Source organism: Thermobia domestica, chromosome 17 (genome assembly GCF_964235325.1).
Source record: "Thermobia domestica chromosome 17, izTheDome1.hap1.1, whole genome shotgun sequence".
NCBI lineage: Eukaryota > Metazoa > Arthropoda > Insecta > Zygentoma > Lepismatidae > Thermobia > Thermobia domestica.
In genome coordinates, this window is record NC_137470.1 from 126511185 (window position 1) to 126534867 (window position 23683).

At 36.8% G+C, this 23683-nt stretch overlaps 1 protein-coding gene across 22 annotated transcripts in view; it reads left to right on the plus strand.

The window, feature by feature from the left end:
• The window catches only part of Glut1 (Glucose transporter 1), a 942408-nt gene that overhangs the window by 677197 nt on the left and 241528 nt on the right, over positions 1–23683 (plus strand). For 20 of the 22 annotated variants that reach the window (XM_081744248.1, XM_081744246.1, XM_081744229.1 and 17 more), the window contains one exon: positions 6583–6677. The exons of the other annotated variants lie outside the window; for them this stretch is intronic. In XM_081744248.1, coding sequence (XP_081600374.1) covers positions 6657–6677 — 21 coding nt within the window. In that variant the 5' untranslated portion in view covers positions 6583–6656. Of the gene's footprint in view, positions 1–6582; positions 6678–23683 lie in introns of those variants that run through there. 22 annotated transcript variants of the gene reach the window in all.

The following is a 23683-nucleotide window of genomic DNA, read 5'->3' on the forward strand; positions in this document are numbered from 1 at the left end:
ATGTAGGATATTGTGTACAGGTCTGGATCAACTCATCTGAAGTCCCGGGGCTAGAAAAAAATATGTGGTCCTTGCTGATTTCACCTAATACATTTCTGTGAAAGTACAGTAGGAAAGTTAAGGGAATATGTTTCATTATGATGATGATGACCGTATCTTCATGATAATTTTTAGATATCCCGTTAAGATTTTCATCAGAATGGAGACCCCTGTCCACCTGGAGATCCGGGGCCATATCACCCCTAAACCCTTCCTTTAATCCGGCCCTGATTGTGTACCAGAACATTTGAAGACGTATGACTAGCCCTGTAGATTAAATGAACACATCGTTAAATATTAAGTCTTTAAAAGGTCTTTAGTGAAATCTGAAAATGATGATAAACTATCCATAATCACTTCTAGACTTCACGACACTGGCTAATTTTGCAAAAAGAGGTTTTTCGTGGCTAAGCGGTTAGCGCAAGTGCCCTTGCCGTGGGAGACCCGAGTTCGATTCCCGGCGAGAGCTCATGTGGTTCGGATTAATCCACGTTAATCAGTAGATCCATGTCTCGTATGTCTCATACAGCCTTGCTGCTGAAAGGGACGCTAAACTCAAAATGAATTCAACTGATTTTGCAAAAGGGATGCTGAAGCAGAGAGTAAAAAAAAAAAATAAAAAAAAATAAATAATTTTGTTGCCAAACCGAATGAAATAAATCCTCATACACATCAGGCAAATGCCGGGATGGTACCGAGCATAATGGTCTCAAGTCGTTTCCTTTCTTCCTCTCTAATTCCCCGGGCAGTGAGTGTGATAGCCACGGGACGTCATCCCTTAGAGTGTGATGGGCTAACATGGCCATAGACACCGGAAGGCCAGAAATCTAATTCCTAATGCTAAAGCTATAGATATGGTACAGTATTTCAACTGCTTCCGGATCGCCGAGTCTGTCTGACAGGGTCTCCTGGTCAGGCCGGTTTTAAGAAGCAGGACCCACATCCGGACAAAAGTCGTGATCTGTTGTCCCGTTGCTTCACTGCTTGTCAGGGAGGAAATCATTTTGTAACACATATTATTGTGTAAAATCTAAATTCCACACCAATTCAATTGCACTTGACGTCGCTTTTTCTTTTAGCCACTTTCAACCCCTACTACAAAGCATTCCTATGTCTAATTTTCGTCTTGAAACCAAGTGCTGGTTACTGCTTATGTATTAATCCTCCATAGCCCGCGTTGTCAATTGTAAGATCAAGGCACGCGCGCGAAATTTCACTCCGCAATATTTACTTATCTTATTTTAATGTTTATTTTGTTTTGAAGCGATATTAAATTGTTTAATATTTTCTTTGCAATGTTTCTGACAATTCACTACGTATATTTTGCAGCACTAACCCCTTTAAGATTTCTAAGAAAACTAAAATTTCTCTACCTGCGCAGTGTGATTCCGCGGCGTGTGCTACGGCGGGTTAAAAGTTTGATTGGAATGATATTTTTTGCATTAAAACTGAATTTGTAGAAATAACTCAATCGTTATAAAGGTAGGAAGCTTGGACGTACAATTTAAGGTGAAATCCTTACCAGTGTGTGCATTCAAATTTCGTAATTCTCTCCCACCAGGAATCAAACCCAGGACCATGTGCACAAAAGACGCACGAGCTAGCCTCTAAACCAGCACTGAGGGCTTCAATATAATTATAATGTGTTTTCATTCATTGCACATTGCATATTTAGTGCTTGTAATGTGTTATGAATGAAGAAGTCATGTTTTGCAGCTTAAAAGAAAAATTTAAAATACGGTGTGGCCCAAAAGTAGGTATACACCCCTGCATTGATCAAGTATAACATTCTAGTTTATAGGTTTATTTGCTTCGGCTGTTCCTAGCTTAAGGTGTAAGTAAAAGGATATCAAGAGCAAATAATAAAGAAACGAAGTCTACCTGATGGATAACAATAAGAAATTATATAAAAAGCAATGAGTTGATCAGCTTGATCGAAATGTGATAGGTACGTCACTAATAGAGATTAATGCAACAAACTATTTTTAGATCAAAAGATCCAATATATTTCAGGCAAAATTTTCTTGTAGGCCTTATATCTTGAAAACTACATACAGTGTAGCCAAACCCAAACTATAACTTAACTCAGTATGATGTGCTTATTCCGCAAAAAGTACGAAAACTCGATTTAGGGGCAATTCAAAAATTTTGTTGCCTGTGATCCAAAAAATCCAAAATATTTCATTCAATAGAATCCAATAGAATATTTCAAATCCAATAGAACGCAAGGGTTCGTTCCTGTCGTCAAGCCCAATTCATGAAAAATTCAGAGTGTCGTCTCTCCCGTTATGCGGAGAACATCCCTTGAGGGTACAGTGTTATCGAATAGCCATTAAGTTTTGCTTTGTTTACCTTTATTGTTATTGTTGTTTTTATATCTCTTACTATTATTATTGTTCCGTTTAATTTGAATAATTAATAGTGCTCGTGTTCTTTAAGTGCTGTTTTTATGTTGCCCGTTCGCCATATCTTCTCAGTTTGGCAACATTGTTGGTGCACATCTGCTGTTTCACGTTTTCTCAATTTTGCGTTCGGAAGGCAATTCCACGAATCGCACCGAATTCTTCCGATGCATCACACGTGACGGAAGACAGTTCTATGATTGGTGTAGAGTCCTCGTGGTCACTTTAATGTCGAATCCATAGTTTTCGGGGACACTGAGCTGATCGGTGACAGTCCTGATGACGTTTAACCCCAAATTTAGTCAAGAACATTCATATGAGCGTAGCCGCTAATTGCCTGGTACAACGCCAAAGGCATTACTCATCGTTATTTATTGTACTCAGTTCTTTGTTTTTAAATATTGTGGATAAACATTATTCTTCTCGTACGAAGCCGGGCTTTTCTGCTACTATTAAAAAAAATTTAAGCTGGAAGGGAATTAAATGTTACTTTTTTGCTCGGAAATAAAGGTGTAACTAGATGGATCACCTAAAATCACAAACATGTTTTCAATTGTTGTATAAATTTTGTGTGTTTGTGACGTAAGGAGAGGAGGAGGCCTTTAGACATTTTCAGGGGAGGCCCATGCATCCTTATTACGCTACTTCTAAAAGCGCTTATGCGCCTGATAATATTCACGCTGTAGGACAGTCTGTTTTGCAGTTCCTAAATCGTTCTGCAAGGAAATATAACGCACCTGGTGTTCTTCCTAGGAAGAGTGTAAGAATGTTACAGGAAGACCTGCATTTTCACCGTTATATTTTTGAATAAATAACTTTCTATATGCAGTACTTTTTATCAGCCTTTAAAATGTGAGATGTTTTATTGGGTCGTCCTGTATATTTGGCGCTGAAAAGAAACTCTTAACTATGACGAACATTTAGCCGCACACAGAATGCACCTCTTGAGCTGGTACGATCATAAATAAAACCAGTAACATTATGAGTAGTTAACACGGACAATTTTTACGGTCTGATACATTTGAATGAGTCTTTCTTCTTCTATCCGCGAAACGTTTTTGCGCAAGTTCTGAATCCTGTTACTATTTCCCGTTACAAAATTCTTCACAGTGTTTTCTTTTCAGCGTTCTCTGTAAACTTCAGATAAGTTGTGTCGTTTTAGTGAGTGCTTACTTTTCTTCTTGCGTAATTACAATGAGCCCAGTACAATATATATAACCTTTATTCCATATCTACGCTAATAATAAAATCATAACAGATGGTGTATTACTTATTGATTTATTTACTGCAGAACCAATTTCACAAAACCTTCAACAATATGTCTATTGCAATCTTAAAATGGCTATAGATTATCTGCCATAATAATTCGACTCCAAGGATTTAACCAATATCGTAAAATGTGAACAATGGGTGTGAAACAGAGAAAGAAATTCATTTTGCCTCGTTTAACTCTTTCGATTGCCTGTCGATTTCCACAAATGGCAGTGAACTTCATTTCGAACTGCTGAAAGTTATACAGATGGGACTCAACTTAGAAAAAAATAATGCATGGGCATTTGTGCGTATTGTATGGTGAAAAAAATGAAATAAAATATTTTAGTTTCACATCCAACGATTATACTCTTTAGGCTAAAGGTTAATTCGCACACAGTGTGACGTTCCCATGCTGTGCCCCGCACGGTAGGCTTCAAGAGAAACCAGCCCGGTCGTGGCTTGTCGGCCGCGATACTTCGGCTTTCTTGGGAACACATGAAGCGACACGAAGTTGACCGAAATAGTGTAGAAAGCAGTAGCGGGATGACACGCAGGGCATGATATGTGTGAATGGTCATAGCACTCTACGGATGATTGAGGCAAGTAAATGTTAATAGAGGAATTGGTGGAATGAGATTGTGGGAGGAAACGGGAGTACCCGGAGAAAACCCACGGACACGATGTTATCCACCACGAACTTACCCTTGATTATATGGTGGAAAAACATGTAAAGAGGTGTTGGCAGTCAGTGTATGAGTAATCATGAACCTATATGTATCAACCAGTACTGACACGAGTTGCTGAGTTACTTAGGTCACTACTTTTGTCTGAGTCATCCGGGTGTGGGTGTTATTTCTCAGACCTGGCCCGATCCGGTGATACGGACAGACTCGATTAATCAAACGCAGCTGAAATATAAACGCTACAGCATTACTGCAGAATTTTATAGTAGATTAATGATTTCCACTTTTCGAATATTCATGAGTTCAAGTTCTGGTATGACATTTCTTAATCAAGGTACCATGCCGTGATTACTTCAAATACAATTTTATATTTATTCGTCTTAAGCTGAAATGTAATGCTATGGTTTTGAACATATAATCAAACACCGTTTGGACGCAGCGATCAGGCTTACTTGATTAAACTTCGACGAACGCTCAGAAGAAAAAGATGTAGGTTTTTATTTGTGTGATTCTCACGCGTTTTATACTCTGTCACTTGTAGTTATATTTCAGTGCAATCCTTTGACACACACTGACACATAAGGGAGAAAGGAAATTATAGATTTAATGACAAGAGAGAGACAGGAGAGAATTACATTAGTAGACTCATAATACTCTCTGTGCACGTTTATGACGATGTGTCTTCGAGTACGATATGATAGGTCACGGATTACGAACCTTGTGACCTGCTTCATCATTGGTGTCTACGATGAAACTAATATGTTCCAATTGGCTGCTATATGAGGTTAGAATACGTTTTTACGCTCGGAGTAGTGGCACAGAGAAACAGTAAGAGCATGGAACGAGAGGAAGAAAGGTGTAGACAAGTGTTGCCAGTATAGGACTGGCTACTAAGTAAACCAATAATTTTCAAGCGTTCGCTGTATGACGTCAGAACCTAGCTTTATGCACGGGGCAGTAACAAAGGAATGGTAATAGAAAGATAAGTGGAGAATGATATAGAGAAGGGTTGGCAGTGTACAAATGGTCATGGATTTAGGAGTGCTACGAAGTAACTAAGGCATTTCCAACTGACTGACGTATGACGTCAGAGCATACTTTTACGGTCGGAGCAAGAATACAGAGAAACATCAAGAGCCAAAGAGGACAGAAGAGAAAGGTATAGAGAAATGTTGACAGTGTACGAGTAATTATAGATCCATGAGTTTCATCTTTTGCAACTGACCGATATATGACGTCAAAGCAGACCTTTACGTTCGGAACAATGACACAGAGAAAAAGTAAGAGCAATGCAAAGAGCAAGATGGGAGAAAGATGTAGAGAATTGTCATCAGTGTAGGTGTAGCTGTTGATCCAGGAATGTTGTATCTGCATAACCATCGACTCTGTATTTGCTTGTTTCCACTACCTTTTACAATTTCAGGTTGCTCAATTTGCTCCTGATATCCTTCGTCCAGTTTAATGAGAATATGGAAAACAAACTATGATGTCCTAAGACATTACGCTGAAAATGACTGTTACTATCCCATCGTGAAACATTGTCATCTCTTCAAGGTATATGATTAGGAAGTATGAGGGCGTTCCCAAAAGTTTCCGGCCTGACTAACTTTGAGAAGTGATAGAAAGAAAACAACGGTATTACTTTTCAATATAATCTCAGTTGACTTCAATACTTTTTCTTTTTCTTTTATTTTTTTTCTCTCTCTCTTTTTTTTACATCGTTTGATTAAGATGTGTATTATAGCTTAAACTCTCGTCTGCAAATGTCTTTTGAGGACGTCCTTCAATTTATTGCCGTCCAAAAAAATTTCTTCCTTGAACGTCTTCAGTTTAGAGATCATTTCGTATTAAATCTGAGCTGTATGATGGATGGATACTAAACCTTCTTGAAACTACAGTCTTTCACTGCAGCCTTGGCAACAACAACTGTGTGAGTTGGAGCATTGTCATGCGGAATGGGAGCACAGTGACTCAGCTTTGTGACAGAGACAGATTCAAATCACTGCTTCCAACGAACTGATGCAACTAGAAAGTTGAAACTCATACATTATTTCTTCTATAGATAATACTATATGCCATGGACGGCGTGTAACCAGTTGCATCATATTTCAGTGTTAAGCCAGAAATATTGGGAATTGCTCTCGTAAGACTAGTGCAATTCAATTCCAAGTCACTTATGATGATTTCTGTCTATTTACTTCCAGGGCGACCGGACATTGTTGTCAGCTCTAGTGGGCCTGTTGCAGTGTGCCTGGGTGGTGACCATTAAAGTCTAGACATGGCTAGTTCCTGCGCAAAGGTAAGCAACACTTTTCGAACCTCCCAAATATATTATAAACCCCTGCCTCACAGCACATTCAGATGAGGACAAGAAATTAAGATGTTACCAAATTGTTCGATGATTTTTGATTCACAATTCTGTCTAGATTCAAGCAAAACCATATGAAATCAATCAAAAGTTGTAGGCAGATTTGTTGCTGCCGAGTTGTCCTCAGTTTGTGCATGTCATATATCAGGAACTGAAAACTCGCATATTGGTAAACCGCAATATAAAATTTACCGTATCTTTGATTACGTTGAGCTAGATTATGCTAGTCCATGTAAAGCAACAGTTGTATACAGCATTTTGTTATATTGTTGGTCCTGATGAGTTATTATATATATATATAGCTAACGAACTGACTTGAGAGCTTAAATTTATGACAGCAATAATGATAATAATAACAGAGAAATTAACCCTTTAACGTCATACGTTTATGCCTTTTAGGCTGTAAAATGAAATGAAATCTTTGAGTTTTACGTCCCACGGTTATGCCGGTTACGCTAAAGGAGACGATGATGATGTGGGATGAGTGAAATGATGGAATGAAAAAAGTGGGAGGAAACGGGAGAAACCCGAAAAAACCCACGAGCACGGTGTTTGTCCACCACAAAGTCCACACGGCGCGAGCTGGGATAGAACCAAGGACCCCAAGCACCGGAAGCGAACACTCTACAACTGAGCCACCGCGCCCCCTGCCTTTTAGACTGTAGAAAACGGACGATTACTGAATGCGAATGAGTGATTATAAACAAATTACTGTGAATGAAAATGTTGGGAGAAACCCGAGAAAACCCAGATACACGAATTTGTACACCACAAAAAGATGTAAATGTCTGCCAATGGATATTTTTGCGTTCCAAACCAATCTAGCCGGACTGTGCCATCTTAATTTTTAATCAATAGGAGAGAAAGGATTTTCAATATATTGAATGTAATATGATGTGATTCAAGTTTATCGTCCTGTTCAGCAGCGAGGCTATATGAGGCGAGAACCTACAGCTTAACATGGGATCCGAACCACATCAGCTCCCGCGCCAAAGGCGCGTACGCTATCTGCAGAGCCACAAGGGAGCCCTTTCAATAGAACTATTTCCTTTCTAAATTGGAAAATCCTTTGCTGGTTACGAATTGCAAACTCCGCGATTTTGAGGGAAGGAGGGAGTAGTAGTTTTGGATGAGAAGTATGTACAGTAGTATGCAGTATGTTGTCAAATAGCAGTTTACTTTTCGTTTTAGAGTATATCATGACATAGCCTGCAGAATATCATGTCTTTCTATGTTAATTAGTCTTAAAAAACGGACGGTCACCGGTATCAATGCAGCGCCAATTTTGCATCAGTTTCGCGCTTTTATCAATAAAAGAGGCCATTGCTTGAGCGATTTTTGTTATTGTTGTTGTTTCAAACACGTTGATTCAAAGCGGCATTCTGTGACGAGAAATAAAACGCCAATTAATGTATTTTCTTTGGTTTTGAATTTATTAGCTTCTCAAATAGGGAAGGTCTTTTCGCCGCGCCCTTTACTATCGTGCACATGGGATAATATTGAATAATTTTGGTTAATTAGTTAATTTCAATTTACTTCCCTTGTGAGAAAAGACCTACATTTTAAAGGGGTTGCGGACTACTTCATTACGTTCGATGTCCCCGGAATAGCATGCACCAAAGATGCGCAGTGTAGCCTCTAGGATAGAGATGAGAGCCAATATTGAATTATATATATATATATATATATATATATATATATATATATATATATATATATATATATATATATATATATATATATATATATATTAAAATAAGTATGACTGCTTAGGAAGAGTAAATAGACTATAACACAAAGTAATTCCGCACTGTGGGGGTGAATTTCGTTGAGGGAAACGCATTAGTTAACTCTTTTATTACCATGCATTAAAGAATTATTCTGAAAGAAATAATGTTTGGCATACATCTAAGACAGATTATGCTTAAACATTATTCTTACATAGAAAATATTACTGATAGTTCTTCCACTCGTGTGTTCGTACGTAATTTCTCCTACTGGTCTAGGTAAGAGTTAATTACATTTATGGTAGCATAAGGTTGGCCGCACACTGAAGGAGCAAACGGGTGAAAGCAAGTGTTCTACGTCATTCTCATTCCATTGAGTTTGCCGGAAACCAGCAATACATGCGTTCAGATAGATCGGCCGCACACAGAGCGAGCACATGCTGCAGGGTCACTCGTAACGCCGCTCGGTACATGTAGTAGTGTCGGAAGCCTTCTCTTATTTATTTGTTATACCCTCTTCGGTCCCCGTGTCGCCTGTAGGAGACATAACCATAGTTGAGAAATTTTCGACTCACTGAGTCCCAATGTCGCCTACAAGAGACATAGACCTCCTACAGTGATAAGTGTTACCAGTTTCTTCCCATCACATTCAGGCGGGCCAAAGCTATAGAAGGAAGCAAATACAGACATACATGCAATTATCATTAAAAATATGCTCAGGACCGAAGAGCAAAAAGAAAAAAGCGAAGAGGATAAAGCAAAATTCCGGAAGCATTTCGATCGGCGTATGTGCAGAACGAGTCCTGTCTGTTATTGTGTTTTATTGTGGATTATGTTGCTATGGACGTGAAGCTACTGCGCACACTGAGGGAGCAAATAGTTAAATTGCTCCGGACAAAATTGATTTGCAACACTTGCTTCTACCCATTTGCTTCCTCAGTGTGCGGCCAGCCTAATCAGCGCTGCAACCTGATTTCACCATGTAACCAGCTTAAAACAAAAATAAATAAATAAATAAATAAATAAAATAAAATAAAATAAAATAAAATAAAAATATGGTTTAGTAGCGTAATCACTGGGACTCAAAGGTTAAGTGGTAAAACCGGCGCTGTTGGAATTCGAATAATAGATTTCTCAAATAACTGTTCAAATATTGAAAATGAATGAGTATTTTGATATTCGAATAACAAAAAATAAATCTTAAAATAACGAACATTCTAATAATTTTAATAGAACTAATTAATACTCTAATATAATACTCTTCTCTTTCTACTTGAATATGTTTTAACTAGTTCAGCAGCATGGCGTCTTTCCCATTATTGTCCAGTCAGCGATAAAAGTTCTTTTCGTTTGATGAAATTATAGTTTCATAAATAATTTCAGAATAGAAGGACAATTTGATTACAGTGTTCATTACATTAAAAATGAAGTAATTTTCTGCACGTTCCAGCCTTGAAACTCGGTAAAACCGTGTACGTTCCGCCATTATTCGCAAAATAAATTTTACTAAACGGAAATAACTTTTGCCGCTGACTGTACAACCTTCGTAATTGGTTGATTTCCTTCGTACCTACACTGTAAAAACGAGGTGTTGAAACAACATAAAATGACTACCACTTTACCGTGTTACTTGTGTGTTAATTCAGCACCAAGCACATCGCCTTCTGACCATATCAGAAATAACTCGTTAATACAAATACCAGGGAAGGCCAGTACTTGAAAACGATAAATACAAACTTGAAAATAAAATGAAATGAAATTTTTGAGTTTTATGTCCCACGGTTATGCCGGCTAGGCTAAAGGAGACGGTGAAGATGAGAAGTAAATGAAATGGTATAAGGAAGAAAGTGGGAGGAAACGGGAGAACCTTGAGAAAACCCACGCACACGGTGTTTGTCCACCACAAAGTTCATTTGGAAGGAGTAGGGTGTGAAAAAAAAATACAAACTCTGCTGGGACAGAGAAATCAGAACGGTTGTAACGGTATCTGAAAACAGACCCGACATCATTATTATCAATAAAATAGACCAAGAAACAACTCTCATAGTTGTAGCATTATCATTGGCTAATAACATACGTACAACATCCAGTACGAATATAAGCAAATATGAAGACCTGGCAGACGAAATCAAAAAGTTATGGAAATGTCAGAAAGTTACAGTAAGACCAATCATTAATCTCAGCTACAGCAATTGTCCCTAAAAGTACTGTGACGCAACTGGAACAGATAAACACAAAGGGCCTTATGCAGAGTCGTTCTGACCCGTGATTAGTATAATTACAAAGAGTTCCACTAACACATGTTTCTTGCAATAGTTAGGCCTTTAGTATGACGCTAATCATATGTCAAAATGACAGTGCATAAAGCGAAAAGGGTCGTTCTGACGCGCGACTAGTGCATACTAAAGAGCTCGACTAACATATGTTTCATGCAGTAGTTAGGCCTTTAGTATGACGCTAATCACACATCAGAACGACTCTGAATACGCCTAAACCTACAAAAATCAGTAATACTAAACACTTGTCATATGGTCAAGGAGTTCTTTGAAAAGAAGAACTCTTCAAATATTCTGTACTTGCGAGAGACGGCCTTTTATTAACTGAAACCGGTTTAAACCAAGATACAACCGTACTACTACTACTAATAATAATAGTAATGTAAAATTTTGGAATAAAAATAAAGACATCTACAAATTCTTTTGTTTAGTTTTAATAATTCCTGTGACTCAAATCGTAATTACTTCAAAAGATCCGCGTCAGGGAACTATAAATATGGCTGTATGGCACTACATACAACAATTTGTTATAAAGCTCTCTCACTTACACTTCAAATGTGAATCATTGCACTTAATGTAATAGGCAATCAGAACAGACTCTAGTACTCCCCATTTTTACTGTTGCAAGAAAGAAGAAGAATGAATGAATGAAAAGGAAAGAATTTTTTTAAAAAGGAAATCAAGCTTTTAATATTGTTAGCAATGATAAAATGGGTCACGAAGTTCGTACCCCAAGACCTGAACAGACCCATGACTCGATAGGTCCATTACCTGGACAGACTCCTAGACGATTTACTATCGCCATACATATGGACAGAATGTCTGACGCTGCTAATCCAATTCTAACAAACACGATACTCTCCTCTCACTAAACCCACAATTTTCTGTTTTTCTTGTTTGTTGTATGTGTCTGTGTGTCAAAACATTGCACTGAAAGATGACTACAAGATCAGTCACAGTATAAATGCGTGGCAGTCGCAGAAAAGGAAAACTACATGTTTCGCTTATGAGGAATCAGATCTTTATCCAGCTAACCTGTAAAACTTGTATAGAATACAAGAGATACCGCTGACTTCTAAAAGTGTTTTGTTAAAATCTTTTTGTATAGTCTATGTTCAAAACCATTCTATTATTTTTCAGTATGAGAAGATGAATAAACATGAAATTATAGTTGAAATATTCAAGATATGGTACCTTTATTTAAGGAACGCCATATCGGAAATCAAACAAAAGGGTTCGGGGTCGAGTAGGAGGCATTTACTTTAAAAAGCCTGTATTAGTGCTATAGCTCTCTCGCCTTTGGTTCGATTCCCGGAGGAGACAATCGGTCAGAAAAGTGTAACAGCTTTTTCAGGCCAGCCATCCTGAGTGAGATTTTTCCTGAGTTTTCCTCATTCACACCAGGTAAATGCCGGGATGGTACCGAGCATAATGGTCTCAAGTCGTTTCCTTCCTTCCCCATTCCTTTCTTCCTCTCCAATTCCCCGGGCAATGTGATCGCCGAGGGACATCATCCCTCATGTGTGTGACAGGCTAACATAGCCATAAATGCTGGAAGCCCAGAAATCTAATTCCTAATGCTAATGCTATAGAGCTGAGATTACAATTGCTTCCGTATCGCCGATTCTGTCTGACAGGATCTCCGGGTCATGCCGGTTATAAGAAACAATACCCAGATCCGGACAAAAGTCATGTTTTGTTGTCCGTTTCACCACTGCTTGTCACGGTGGAAATTATTTTGTAACATACTTTATATTGTAAACATTTTTTTTCCCGCTGCAATTCGCTCGCATTTGACGTCGCTGAGAGGACTTTGCTTTCCTTTTAGCCACTTTTAACTCCTGATACAAGCATACCTATGTCTAATTTTCCTTTTCTAAACAAGGTTATTGTTTATGTATTCGAGATTTAATTTGGATACTATTTTTAAATTGAAATTGAAGTTATAGAAGTAACTTATTCGTTATGAAGTTAGGAGACTTGGACCTACATCTTAAGGTGGAACCAGTGTATGCGTTCAAATTTCGTAATTCTTTGCTTCCCTAAATCGAACCAAGACCATGTGAACCAAAGACGCCCGTCCTAGCCACTTCACTAACGATGAGGGCTGCATATGTATAAAATTGTAATGTGTTTTCATTCATAGCAATCGCATATTTAGTACTTAGCGAAGTGAGAATTCGTGTCTTGCAGCTTAAAAAGAAAATTTTAAAGTATTATAGGGTAGCACGGAGGACATGTTTTTTCTAAATATTTAAACTTCAGCCGTTATAATATTTTACCTCTGATATTATGCCGATAGAGATTGTACTTGCTTTCGGATTGCATACTAGTATGAAATTGTATGAAGTAATACAGTGAATATTCTTTGAATTCCCAACCCTGTCATCACTTGCCACTCCAGCATCATCTTTCAGTCCCTTGCTACGAAATGAACGACCAATGTTCAATTAAACTTATAATTGTTTTAAAATATGTGATAGGCACGTCACTAATACAGATTAATGCAACAAATTATTTTTAAATATGTAGTTTCCGAAAGTTATTAATTTTTAAATACTTTTAGATAAATTCTAAACCTTGAGGAAGTGCGTCGCGAAGGGGGGGGGGGGGAATTTGTCTGGATGAACTATCAAGTTAGCTGGAACAAACAGCTCTTTGAAATAATAATCCTAGATATACCTATGAATTATTTTTATTATTATGTATTCTGCCAATTGGCAGGTCCTGCGACTAATGAAGTTCTTTTTACCCTGTTTTATTAGGTTTGTGTCTGGAAATTTTTCTTCCATGTTTCTTGAACTTCAGCTTCCTCTTTCAACTCCAAATATTTTCTTCTATTTTTCAAATAATCGATTTTCTTGTTCTTGTTCCTTTCTTTCCTTCCATCTTTCCTTCTACAGCGGTAAGAGGAAGGCAATTTCTTCGCAAGATGTGTCGAGACCACTTGGCTTTCCTACGAAGAATACTGGCTGAAAGCATCCTCTTTTGTCCTATCCGTTTTGAAACATATTTGTTACTGTCTCTCTGTTCATTTTATCTTCTCCGTCTTCTCCAGCACCACATTTCGAAGCTCTCTAAATATTTCTTTCTTAACTTGTGTAATGTCTACGTTTCTGATCCATACAGTTCAATATTCCATATATATCACCTGAACGACTTCTTTAGTCCAATGTTAAGCTTGCTAGTTAAGAGTGATCTTTTTTTTTTTTTTTGGTTGCATCTTTGACTATGGCAAGTCTTGACCTGACTTTGTCCCGGCGTGAGCTCATGTGGTTCGGATTCCACGGTAATCAGTAGGCCTCGTTTCATATATCCTCGCTGCTGAAAGAGACGTTAAAATCAACTCAACTCAGTTGATGTGATCTCTTTCGAGTAGTAAGTATCTTTCGTCAAAATACTCTCATGATATTCTCATGACTCAAATTTTCGATATTGATTTCCATTCCATATATTTTCCCAGTGTCAGCAATTTTGTTCATTATTTCTTGTAGTCCTTCTTCGGTTCTAGCTATTATAATCGTATCATCTGCATACCTGATCTTGTTAATGATATGCCCCCCAATCTTGAAATCTTCAATTTCCATTAATGCTTCCTTCATTAAACATTCACTATAAATAATGAGTAATTGCAACGACATACTACATCCTTGACATGTACCCATTAGCGTTGTAGTAATATCAGTATGAGGTACTAGTGTTGGACACAAAAGCTGTATTTTGGGCTTTTAAAAAAACTAAAACGATTTTTGAAAACTCTCAAAAAGCGGATTTTCCAAACCGGTTCGGTTTTCTATTAACAACACTTCCGGTTTAAAAACTAACGGGTTTTGTACAAAACTGAAATGTTATTTTTTTATTTCCGTTTTTTATTGTAAAAAGAAAACGGTTCGCCCATCCTTGTAAAGCACTGATTGCACGACGGTTGGAACTTTGAGAGAAAGCTGCGGAGCGAATTAAATGCGAATTTGTAAAAGACTAGATGAAAAGAGCAATGATGATATTCCGTAGTCGATTTACGAGAATGTGTTCCATCGTTCCACCAGTGTATTCGGACATAAGCAATGAAATTAATAAGCGGCAATCACACCTCCGGAGCTGCCTCCAATTACGGATATTGGCTGCCACTTTGATCAATCAGTGCAAATGTTCATTACGAGTAAAACCGTGCGTCTGTAATTAATTTGTGCTGGCTAGCATATTAAACATGGTTACAATCTTCTGCTAACTGACCCGAAATACTAAATTACCCTCACTTCATGTTTACAATTTTTAAAATTGCTGTGAAAACACGAAGAAGTACCTTCGTAAATGCTATAAAACTGCGGAAACATTCAATGCAACCAGGAAGCAAATCCTAGTTTAAAAAATATCAGTTGCTGTAAAATAAATATATTGTGTTTCAAAGACGTATTCGTACACCCATGTTTTTGACGTAGTCCTATATATAGAAAGAAGTAATAAGCAACAATGTTACATTCATACGAAAATGCACATTATGCTTTCTCGTAAAAAGTTTCATTGCAATAACAAACTTAACCCTTAAAAGAAAACATTTTCTTACATACGCCAAAGGAAACATGGGTTAATTTTTACCCATGACTCATAAATATTACATTATTACTGTATATTTTGAAGTATTTGCTTGAGAATTTATGAAGTAATTAAGAATATATTTTCACTTAATATAATCAAGAAAAATGGTGAAAAATTAAATATAGAAATCTAAAAGATTTTTGTATAATACTTATATATCTGAAGTATTAAATTTTACACCTGCATAAAAGTTTTTTTAAAAAAAAAAGTTTGTAGAAAAATGTTAATGTTTATCAACAGAGAACTTTATTCGCTATTCGTCTTGAAGCTGGTGAGGAAACATCTATAAGTCTTGATTAAGTTTTGTTTTTTTTTTTTTTTTTTTCAAATAACATCCCGATGTTGTCCACAAATAACTCACTGGAAAAAGTCACATGAAAGGAAACATAGGTGAAAATTCACCTAACAATTACGTATACAGCGTAAAGAGAGCAGTACACCAGATAAACAGGTTTCCACCACGATCATAAAGCTACTATAGTCCAGAAGGTATAACGTCATTGGCTTCCCGCGCTTGGACCTGCTCGTCACCTGGGGGTGTGGTAAGAGGGTAGCCAATCACCACCAACCGTCTACTGCGCCCAGCGAGCAACGAGTAACCAAGCTGGCCACTCCCCATAAACGTCACTACAACTTTTCGCGGGAAGCTAACGTTGTTATACCTTCCGTGCTATACCGAGGGAGAAACATAGCATGAAGAATAACAGTCAACGCAGCGTTACCAGTTCGCACCAAAAGAAATAACTTTCATCTGGGTGAATTTTCACCCATGTTTCCTTTTAAGGGTTAAATAAGATGCTTCTTCAACCCCAGAAATTCATAAAGAAATAATACAAGTTACGGGCCACCGCAGTAAACTTTCTTGCTCCAATTCCTTTAAACTAAATAATGATATGCTGCAGTTATTACTGACGGATTTATTTATAAAATACGAACAAAATTATGTTTTCAGAGAACTTTGTTTGAAGAATACTCAATCCTGAAAGTAAACCATCTTTTCTGTTTTTTTTTTTTCATGAGAAATGACTCATGTCTGTTAGGGTTATTAATGAAATATTTGTTAATATCAACAAAATCCGTTATTTGAAGAAATCGTAGAAAATGAAAAGAAAAGAAAGAAAGAAAACAAAAGAAGTGTTCTTCCCTTGTAGATATTTTCGTGTGGAGTGCTTTGGCAACAAAATAAGGATATTGATGAAATACAATTAAAATCACTTGAGTCGTTTTTAAGAAAATCGTCCAAAGATAAACTCATCGCCAACACAAAAGTACTACTTGTAGATTTTTCATGAGAAATGACAACCCGAAATGACTTAACCCGGTATTAATGAAACATTAATTTATGAGCTATGAAGAAAATCTCTGAGTCGTTTTTGAGAGAAACTTCCAAAACAAATCGAGGGTGCCATAAAGGGAAGATTTTTCGATATTTTTTTTTTTTAAATATCACACCGTTTGCAAGATGGAGCCTATTTCCGGTTGAAGTTTCTAATTCATGTAATCTGCGTTTACTTTCTTCTTGCATGCAGTATGTAATAAGCAAATAAATTACATACATAATTATAAAGTCAGTGATATATGGTGTTCATTGGGCAAAACACTCCAAATAATAAAGATTTATCTTAGCCTGAAGAAATCGTTATCTTTCGTTTTTTATCATCATTTGGCCATGAAATATGCCTGAGAGATATACAACCGTATTGTGTTTGAATGTATAATTTGTAGGATATATTTTACTTTTTTAAAAAATTCAATACTTGCAGTGTATCCCTGAAAAATGTAATGAAAAAATCACGGCCACTTTTTAAAAAATATTTACTTGGACCTGGACAATCTACACAAAATTTGGAATCGATCAAGGAAAATGGTACTTTTCTAGGGCTTGTGGTTTTCGAGATCTCATTGCCGAAAGGATTGGGGATAAAAATATAAACCTAGCATTTTAATATATAGACTAGCTGATCCTGTGCTCTATACAAAGCGCATCATTCACATATGACTATGAATCTCGTTGTCATTCCTCACAACATTTGTACATGTCTCTTTACAAACACAGTTGAAAGACGGCTTGATAAAAATCAGCAAGGGATACCATAAAGGGGAGATTTTTTCTATTACCATTTCAATATCTCGCGTCGTTTACAGGATTTGACCCTACTTCCGGTTGGAGTTTCTAATTCATGTATGATCAGTGTTTTCTTCCTTCTTGCATGCAGTTTAGAATAAGCAAATACAATACATGCACAATTAATTATAATATCAATGAAATATGGTGTTTATTGGGCAAAACGCTCCAAACAATAAAGATTCATCTTAGATTGGAGAAATGGTTATCCGTACTTTTTATTATCCATGAAACAAACGCCTTAGAGATATGCAACCAACATATACGACTATATTGTGTTGGGATGCATAACTCGTAGGATGTGATGCTTTTTTAAAAAAATCACTTAGAACTGGACATTTCCGGTGTACCCCTAAAAATGTAATAAAGAAATAACGGTTACGTGTTTTAAATATTGAATTAGAACTTGGAATCGACTAGTGAAAACGGCACGTTTCTAACACTTGTGGTTTTCGAGATCTCATTGTCGAAAGGATTAGAGACAAACATATAAACTTTTCTTTGGAGACAAACATATAAATCTAGCATTTTAATATATAGACTAGCTGAACCTGCATTCTTTACACAGCGCATCATTCACATATGAGCATGAATCTCCTTGTCGTTCCTCATAACATCTGTACATGTCCCTTTGCAGACAAAAAATGAAGGACATCTTGATAAATATCAATACGGGGTGTTATAAAAGGGAAATTTTTCGATTATTTTTTTCGATATCTCGCACCGTGTGCAAGATTGAGCCTACTTCCAATTGATTATTTAATCAATGTACTAGCTGAACCTGCGCTCTCTACACAGCGCATCATTCGCATATGAGCATAAATCTCCTCATTCCTCACAACATATGTACATGTCCCTTTACAGACACAAGTGAAAGACGTCTTGATTAAAAAAAAAAATCAGCAAGGGGTATCATAAAGGGGAGATTTTTTCGATTATTTTTTCTCAATATCTTGCACCGTTTGAAAGATTTGAGCCTACTTCCGGTTGGAGTTTCTAATTCATGTATGACCAGCGTTTTCTTTCTTCTTGCATGCAGTATGTAATAAGCAAATACACCACATATACAATATTTTATAATGTTAGTTATATATGGTGTGCATTGGCCAAAATACTCAAAAAATAAAGATTTATCTTAGACTCGAGAAATGGTTATCCTTCCTTTTTCACTATTAGTTGGCTATGGAACAAACGCCTGAGACATATAAAACCCCAATATACAACATTGTGGTGTTGGAATGTATAACGCATAGCACATGATGCTTTAGTTTTTTTTTTTTTAATTTCAACGCTTCTAGTGTACCCTGAAAAAATGTAATAAAGAAATAATGGCCATGATTTTTTTTAATATTCAATTAGAACTGGACAATCTACGCAAAATTTCCAATCGATCAGTGAAAACGTCATCTTTCTAGAGCCTGTAGTTTCCGAGATCTCATTGTCGAAAGGATTGACCACAAACATATAAACATAGTTTAAAAGAACTCGGAAGATGGGAGCACAACTCACATGCATTGATTTTAGAGAAGGCTAATTAAAATACAAAGGCTTTGAACATTAATTTTATATCATAAACTTTATGAAAAAGATATAGTTAACTAATTTAGACTATTTAAAGTACAAATACTTAAAATGTTTGTCTCTGTTAAACGTGAAATCACACATAACCGTAAATGAAAGATTTGAAAGCTGAAGTTATAGGTTGGAGCTCAGGCGCTTTTATACCTATGGATCACTTTCATCGTTGATTCTTTCAACGTCAGATCATTCATCAAGCCGTCCCTCATCTTTTTCCATAGCTGCACTGTTCTCGCTCACCAATAATCTGGGCTCTCCATGTCTACATCAGTCTTGAGACGCCCCAAGACAGAAGAATAACATGCATTCGTTACTATTAACTATTTCACTGTGTTGTGGCGTATAAGGCACTTTCATCTCATCAATCATGATAAAGTAATTACAATTTCAATTATGTTCACCTTGTAGTCTTATATATCATTTATCATTATATACTATCACCTTTTTCCAGTTATTTATTGTTAATATTTTCCTCATGATATGTATATCTTTTCCACAGTTCAATATCATACAATGTTTATTATTTATGTTCATGCACATAGATCTATTTCAGCACCATTGAATGTACTCGTTCTATTTAGCACTAGTTATTTTCTTTATATCACATTGTCCAACTAACGTTGTTTATGTTTGCACTTGTTTTCAGTATATCACTTGCCGAGAGAGAGGGCGTAACCCTCTAGAGGCAGTTCAATATGCAACTACTTGATGCTTCATGCTAATAGAATGAATTATGTCCCATAAATCAATAAATACTTCAACAAAAATGTATATCCTATATTAAAACCTATTCCTTGTTTAAACTCAACTCCTCAAAAAAAGCACTTTTATATAAACTAGATATATTTAATATATAGATAATATAATATAATATTGCTACCTATTCCTCAATTAATAATATTACTTGGATACCCAAATTTAAAGTTGAGGGATCCGTACCTTGTCTTGGAAATTAAAAAAAGCGTGTAGCTCTGAAGTAATTGTTCTATAGGATTTACATCTGAGCTTTGTGATGGAGTTAGAAGATATCATTCAACATTATACAATAAATATTCCCAAGTTTTCATGGCAGTGTGCTTGAGGTTATTGTCTTGTTCCAAATAAAATACCTCTTGTAGACCTAGCTTCTGCACGCTTCGTAATACGTTATTGCGCAACACATTAATACACTTTTTCGCATTCATAGGTATCTACCTTTAATAAGAGCTAAGTTTGCCATCCTAGAAGATAGCATGCAGCCCCAAATCAACACAGATCCTACTATGTTTTACTGTAGAAGTTGCAATTAAATATTAGTATTGCACTGCACCCATTTTTTCCATTCTGATCCGAATATATTAAATTTTGACTTGTCTGAAAATCTATCAGTGCTCCAAATTTCGTTAGAACTCTCCCGGTACTTGTTAGCATATCGCAAGCGCGTATCTCGGTTTGTTTCTGAAATGTATGTTGGTCTTTTTTTCTGGGTGTCCTAGCATGGAAATTGGTACTATGTAGTATATTTCGTACCATTTGAGCATTCACAGTGTGTGTGTGGCTAAATTGTTCTTTGCATGCCAAATTAACAAAGTTGCGTCGTTCGTTTCGTGTAAGGACTTGCAGGCATCCGGATCGTCTTCAATTTTCTGTTGTCGCTGTTTGTACTTCTTGGTTACAGAGTTGACAGTGCAAAACCTAATAGAGAGAGTCTTCGCTATTGCACAATAACTATTGCCTTACGTATTAAAGTATTACAATTTCATTGCTCTGCTCAGGGTGGGGAGGGAGATTTATCCCCTTCAATCTCACTTTGATCCCCCAAAGAAGCCAGGGAATACGATGGCTCAGTGGTAGAATACTTACTTCTGCTGCGTGGGGTTCCTAGTTCGATCCATGATTGAGTAAGTTTATGGTGAACAACATCGTATCATTAGGTTTCTTCGAGGTACTCCCGTTTTCTCCCACATTTCACTCCATAAATTCTGCATCATCATTTACTTGAATTAATGATCGTCTCCCTTAGCCTAAATAGCATATGCGTGGGACGTTAAACCGAAAGATTCTATTTCTTTTCATTTACCCACGAAACCAAGTTAAGAATCCCTTCCTGGAATCCCTTCTCCTCCCCCAAAAGAAAAATGTTTATTGTTGAAAGTTTGAGTAAACTGTATTGTCTAATGCCACAGCTGTTTGTCCTTTTATGTAAATCTAATTTCGTCTATCTAATCTCTATCATCTCTATCTAATCTCTATCTATCTAATCTCTAATCTCTATCATTATTCCAAAATGATAGATGTAAACTTTTTACTTTGAGCCTCTTTTACACTTACAGCTACCACAGTATACACATTCGTTTCTCCTGTTTTCACCATTGCCGTGTTTAACTATTTTATTGTCCCTATTGCCATTTACATTGGTATTCTCATCCCTGCAATTCGTCGACGGTGAATTTGGACGACGGCGTTATATTAACTACAAATGACAAAGTCACGCATGGATTTGCAAACGTCTTACATCGTACATATAAAGTGTACGATACTATAAATTTTATACTCAAACATGTTTGGAAAGGAAAGATTACTGCCCGTTCACACGAGCAGAAAAGTCTGCTGCGGCCCCTCGCGAGCCTTAAATGCATTGGTTCTTATCATTCATGCCACACTAACTGCTGATCCTCGCGACTCTGCTGCGGAGCCCCAACGGGCAAAAATTGAGTTGCGGGGACGGACTGCTGATTCGCAGCTAGTCCGCGCAGGTGTAGCGGGTCGGCAAATCATTGGTGGTAATCACTTAAGCCACACGAGCAGACTTTCCCGCGCCCGGAGAGATGGAAATCGAAGAACTTTTTATAAACAAAATTCAAAAATATCCCGAGATATGGGATTTAAATTGTGAAAAATATCGAGACAGAAATAAAAAGCGAGAATGGAACAAGACGTGTGAGACGGTATGTGAGAAATTTAATGAAAAAATAAAGAAGAAAAGAAAAAGCATTGATATGTATTATTATTTTTAATGTGAAAATCTCTGCATTTGATTCTCGTTTAGCGTCCCTTTTCAGCAGCGTTTAGCGTCCCTTCATTACCTGCTTGTTGTTTGTTACACATATTGGGGATTTCCTGAAATCCTTTTATCATTATTCGTAAAATATTTGAACCTCCTTCCTCCTGACAAGGGAACATCTTATATTGATAGTAGCATTGCCCAATCAAACAATGAGTGGTCGATAGAGGACTGAAGAAACGTGAGAAATCCAAAGTTTTACGGGTCGAGACCCAGAAACACAGGAGATACAGAGGAAAGAAGGATCTAGAATTATGTGAAGATAGCAATGCAAAACATACACTAACACAGAAAGAACTTCAATATGATTAAAGTAATCAAAATGACATTTACACAACAGTATAGTAAGCAAACATTGTACCCACAGACATGCTCAATAACATCATATGTAATGCAGTGTTGCCAACGGAGCACGAAATGAAGTTTTGTTAAATGGTACGGAACACAAATTGTAACATCTAGAAAATCTAATTAGGAGTAGAACCATACCTGTGAAGTCTTGATGTACAGTGTTGCCAACGTTTGAAGATAGGCCTATATGAATTCCTATATGAATCTTGGATGGAGAGGAGTACATACAGTATACGATTCGAAGTAGTTGAAACCAAAATATGAAACCACAAACAAGAACATAATCACTGAAGTACAAAAATAACGGACGAAGCACAGTGTCGAAGCATTGTTGACAAAGGAAAATGTCAGAATAGTATCAAAACACAGTACATAAACTGAAACAATTCATGCCCTTGGATGACCAAGTGATCCGCATGCTCACTGCTGGTGGTGCACATGTTCGATTTATGATTGGAGCATTCTGCAACACAGTACTACTTGGAATCCTACATTAAGCTAGATGCAGGGCCGGATCTGGAGAGGGGGTCAATAGTCTCATATTTCGGTTTTAATAGTTCAAATCGTGTACAGCATGCACTCTTCTTCATCCGAGCTTCATATAGGCCTATCTTCAAACGTTGGCAACACTGTACGTCACGATTTCACAGGTATGGTTCTACTCCTAATTAGATTTTCTAGATGTTATAATTTGTGTTCCGTGTCATTTAACAAACCTTCATTTTGTTCTTAGTTGGCAACATTGCATTACATATGATGTTATTGAGTATGTCTGTGGGTACAATGTTTGCTTACTATACTGTTGTGTAAATGTCATTTTGATTACTTTAATCATTTTGAAGATCTTTCTGTGTCTGTATATCTTGTCCATTGCTATCTTCACATGATTCTCGATTCTTCCTTCCTCTGTATCTCCTGTGTTTCTGGGTGTCGGCCCATAAAACTTTGGATTTCTCACTTTTCTTCACTCTATCGACTGCTCATTGTTTGTTTGGGCAATGCCACTATCAATATAAGATGTTCCATTGTGAGGATCGCATTTCAATGAAAATGTAATTACAAAACTCCATTTCCCATTAGATACTCTTTTTTTGGCATAAATTTTGAACTCCCTATACCCACTTAGACTGTAATAAGTGGAAATTTTGATATTATATAAATGACCACCCTTCCTTTTTTAGCAGAGGAATATACGAAAGCCTTGAAGACATGCTCTATTATTTTTATATAACAGTTCATGT